The following is a 4,875-nucleotide window of genomic DNA, read 5'->3' as shown; positions in this document are numbered from 1 at the left end:
CTTTCCCTGCTTTTACTTTGGGGTGGGAGGTGGGGTTGGAGTGGTTGATTGTTGCTCCAGTGGGACTGATTTCAAGATCAGGAGTTCCAAACCCACCAGGCAGATTGCATGAGCATCTTAGCTCATTCCTTATGCCAAGTGCTTGTGAAATCAGGCCCTGTGCATGCAGTCCTCAGCCTTTTTGGATTGGGTTGCTACACCAGCCTATGAGCTGAGGGACTGGGTGGCTGGTCTGCTCACAGCCTGCAAACCTCCATGCTTAGGAAGACTTACTTCCTTGGTCTGATTTATAGTCCCATAATGAACATCCCCACTGTGTGGGGGAAACTTTCTTGAAATAAGTGGTAGGAAATTACTTCTTGGAGGCAGGCTTCTAATACTTCAATTTCTGTTTGTTCAGATTTACCAAATCTCCAGTGTTACTATTTTCATTGGATGGCTTCAGAGCAGAATACCTGCGGACTTGGGGTGGGCTTCTACCTGTTATTAGCAAATTACGTGAGTAGCTTATTTGTCTAAGCAATATCATGATGTCTTATCTGAAAAATCCACAGCATCTCTGCTTGCTCTTTAAAATCCTCACTCTTCCTCCATGGAAATGGATATTGGTGCTCTAAGTAACAGCCATGCACAGAGAACTTGAGGTGTGGAAGGGTGGAAAGCCAAAAGGTAGGAGAGGGCATGAGGAAAGTGCCCTTTGGATTTTCATTGAAACCTTAATTACTAAGCAGCCCTTCTGTACTTACGAGATGGATGCTTTTTGCTGTGAGCTTACTTCATTTCTTCAAAATAGGAGTAGACCCACTTTTTACTCTGTATATTGTCTCATATTCAAGTGGAATAGCTTTGGAAAATGGAAAGCAAGGTAGAAAGCATTTGATTATCTTTGTAAAAGAGAAGGAAGAGATTAGGAATTGTTGATATAGAAGGGCTGGTAGAAATTTACTGAATCTGAGAAAACCTTTATCTAACAACCATTTGCAGAAGAAATGAGACCCTCGTAAGTATATATTTTTTTTTTGCCTTGCTTTTATAGTGTCTTACTTAACTTTCCTAGAGTTTAAGTAACTTTATATTTTGTGACTCTCTTTTGGCCGTGGTCTGTAAAGAACTGATGGTATTTCTTGTCTGAAAAATATGCCAATCTTCTTGACATTCATAAATTACTACCTGGGGTGACTGGCTTCAGTTTGCCTTAAAAATAAATTGGTAAAAATACTTGGGTTTTGTACAGTGGTTGTTACAACTTGACCTGTTCCAGAGGGTAACGACTCACAGATGTATTTGAGGTTTTAGCTTTTTTCATTTTGTTCCATGTTAGAATAAAACAAGGCATTTGAAACAATTTAATTAAATACAGTTATAGAAGAGTTCTGCTGAAGAAGACTTCCTGAACATCGCAAGAAGAAGCTGGCCTTTGCAAATGGTTATAGCTCTGGCTGCAATATGAGATTACAGTGCCACAAAGCATCTGTAGGACTTCCAGGCTGTAATATCCATTTCCACATATGAAGTTTCTTCATTCTTTGGTCTGCATGTGCTGCAGTGTAACTTTTCTCTTTGACTTCTATAATAAACTTGTATTTCTCTTTCCACTGAAACTGTGATAAACTCTGACCACTAAGAAATGCAAATATTTTAGCACCCTCTTCAATGTTGCTTCACTTCTCCAGAACCATGGAATTTTTGATGGTCAAAACTTACATTTTTAAAGGATTCTAAAATCAGAATGTCTAATAAGTTTTGGACACAATAAGAGCTAGTCTGGGGGAAAATATTTCTGCATTATGTCTACAGTTCTACATTACTCTGGAGCATTTTATGTAATTTGGTAGAAGACATTTACAATAGGATCTACTACATGATCTTCAGGCTTTTTTTTCCCCTCATAGTAAAATGCTGGGTGAAAAGCCCCTATAAGGCAAGCTTTCTTCAGCAAGAGAAAAAGTCTCATGAATGAAAACTGGTGTCAGTGGTATGTATATCACATGATACTTGGGCATGTGGCTTCAAATCTTGAGATGCTTCATGCCCTATATGTCTAAGCACTGAAAATGGTGGCAGAAGTCATATTGTAAAGATAAACATTGCTACAGTATTTTACTGTGCAGGAAAGGGTAATGAATCTCTATGGTACACAAGCAACCATAATGGATAAATTGCTTGACTAATGCCGAAAATTTTTGTTGGATCCTTTTGATGTTCATAGTTATCCATTTTACAGGACATGTAGATGTTCAAAAAATGCTTTTCATAAGGACTGTAGGTTTTGGTCATGTGACCATTGAAGTCAGTCATTCAAAATATGTAAAATTTGTACCAATAGCCATTTAATCAGCTTGTAAATGAACACAGGAAGAAAAAGACAGTATTAACTCCAAAGTTTTGAAGAATGAAAACTTTCTGGAAATATATTTTTTTTCTTTTTTTTTTTTCTTTTTTTTTTTTTTTAAATGGGTTTATATCTTTGTGAGAGAAACTTGCAAGGGTTCTTAAGGGGTTTTATTTCTGTAATTTTGCTGATTTTTCTTTCTTCTTCTCTCTAGAGAAATGTGGAACATATACTTCCAGTATGAGACCAGTGTATCCTTCAAAAACCTTTCCCAATCACTACTCCATTGTCACAGTAAGAATTCCTGTATATTTTATTTCCGCTGTTGTAGAGACTGTTTGTTATCAAGTTGTCTTCAAGCGAATAGTGTATTTTTTTATTATTAAAATAACAGGTTTTCCCTTCAGAATATGAAACTGATTATAACTGATAAAGATAGTCATTATATAACACTATAACACTACAACTCAGGGGTCAGATCTAATCTGATTAAGTAATCCAATCCTTCTAAGACTAGCTGCAAGAATTCCTACATAGGTGGAAGGCCACATCACTTTGCAACTCCTCATTTGTATTAGTATTTCCACTAAGTTGCATCTTGCTCTCTCACTGAGATAGCAGCCCAACTCCTTTGCACAGCCACTTGTGTTCCACTTCTTTATCGTAGCTTGGCATGACCCAAAGAAGGCTCTGAAGTGAAAGGCAAGATCTGAGCATCACATTGATACTGACTCTGTGATGGACTGTATCCGAACCTGGATACGAATGTCACAAAACCGATCTTGTAAATTTTATCACCTCCTACATGTAGGAGGAAAAAAACAATGAGGTTTTCAACACTGAATGCAGGGGTCAAATCCAGCAGGTTCTTCTTAGTTTCGTATGTCAGACTAAATTCAGTCAAATACTTGAGGGTGTACACCTTTCTTACATCCTCAGTTTGTCAGGACTTCTGATAAGTGAGTAGCATGGGTTCAGGAATGAGATGTTTAAATGTGTAATAATCACAAATATTCATGGTTGAATATGCAACTACAAGGCATTAATCATACCCTGCGGCCATGTGAAAGTGTCCCTAAATAAGTAGTAGTTTCTTTGTCATTGGTACTAAAGATAAAACAAATGTGTGAACTGAGATAATGTCTTTCAGTTTGATCCCAGAGCAAGTTTCTTGCCTATTTTTTTTTTGTTTGTTTTTAAATCTCGTTGAGAAGCAATTAAGAATTGGGCTTGGTAGCAATGGTGGGTGATGCTGCTAAATTTGTTAATTTGAGGTACTGATAGAGTGGAGGTCACATAGATTATTCACTGAACATATTTGTCTAATGGACATATGCTTGTGTAGCTGGAAGGTTCTTTTTCTTTATAACATTGCAACAAGGTATACTCTTAATTACAGGGTCTGTATCCTGAATCTCATGGTATAATTGATAACAAGATGTATGACCCCAAAAGAAATGCATCCTTCACCCTTAAAAGTGAAGAGAAGTTTAATCCACAGTGGTACCAAGGGCAGCCTGTAAGTATTAATACACTGCTGAGAATGTACATAGGCCTGTTATGTTACTTAATATCGCTTGGATGCATAGCGATGTTGAAAGAGTACAGAGGGTACTTTAAGTCAGCCAAGAAGCATTACTCAGCACTATTAGGAATTGCTATACTAGAGCAGCAAAATGACAAATGAAACAAAGTGCAACAGATTTTATTGAACTTAAATGGAATTTTCTTTAAGGAGAAAACTTGCTTTAAGTAACTAATATACCAGATTTTGTTCTGGTTTTAATATGAAGTGGGCTTGCAGGTAACTTCCCTGAGGAAATCGACAAATGATTAGTTTTAGTAATCAGCAGTAGTAAAGGTTTACACTTTGCCCAAGTTACTACTGAGTCTAAAGATGCAGTTTTAAAAGAAAATGTCTCAGTTTAATCATACAGATATGACAAATCTGCTGAGATGCCATCAAAATGAAGTGGCATGGGAGGTTTGAGTGAGTGCTATCCTGAAGAATAGCAAGAAGCAACTATTGTAACTGTTAGTAATGTAAGACAGCCAATTTTTCTTTTGAGGGAAGAACACACAGGTGTAGACTTTGCAAGCCACTGAGAAGTGGTGCACAAGTGAGGCAGGAAAACATGCAGAAGGCAGACAGAAATCTGCAACTCATGAGATCAGCAGTAAAATCAGAAAAGCTGACCAAAGTCCTGCTTTTATGTTTCAGAGTATGTGGGGCATACGCCCTTAGAACATTCCTACCCCTTCTTACTTCACTGTTCTTGAGACTTTTCCCCTACCTGGGTTTCAGCTGTAGTTCTACCATTGCATTACTGCTCAATTTGTGGCGGCAGACAGAAATCTGCAACTCATGAGATCAGCAGTAAAATCAGAAAAGCTGACCAAAGTCCTGCTTTTATGTTTCAGAGTATGTGGGGCATACGCCCTTAGAACATTCCTACCCCTTCTTACTTCACTGTTCTTGAGACTTTTCCCCTACCTGGGTTTCAGCTGTAGTTCTACCATTGCATTACTGCTCAATTTGTGGC

At 37.7% G+C, this 4,875-nt stretch overlaps 1 protein-coding gene across 1 annotated transcript in view; it reads left to right on the top strand.

The window, feature by feature from the left end:
* Nucleotides 1–4,875, top strand: part of ENPP1 (ectonucleotide pyrophosphatase/phosphodiesterase 1) — a gene marked incomplete at its 5' end in the record, with an annotated part of 39,290 nt that overhangs the window by 11,850 nt on the left and 22,565 nt on the right. Inside the window, 3 exons of the mRNA XM_010014375.1 lie at nucleotides 401–498; nucleotides 2,547–2,626; nucleotides 3,732–3,851. Coding sequence (XP_010012677.1) covers nucleotides 401–498; nucleotides 2,547–2,626; nucleotides 3,732–3,851 — 298 coding nt within the window. The remainder of the gene's footprint in view (nucleotides 1–400; nucleotides 499–2,546; nucleotides 2,627–3,731; nucleotides 3,852–4,875) is intronic.

Source organism: Nestor notabilis, unplaced genomic scaffold (assembly GCF_000696875.1).
Source record: "Nestor notabilis isolate BGI_N333 unplaced genomic scaffold, ASM69687v1 scaffold16125, whole genome shotgun sequence".
In the NCBI taxonomy this organism is placed as follows: domain Eukaryota; kingdom Metazoa; phylum Chordata; class Aves; order Psittaciformes; family Psittacidae; genus Nestor; species Nestor notabilis.
This window is presented reverse-complemented; position numbering and strand designations above follow the sequence as displayed.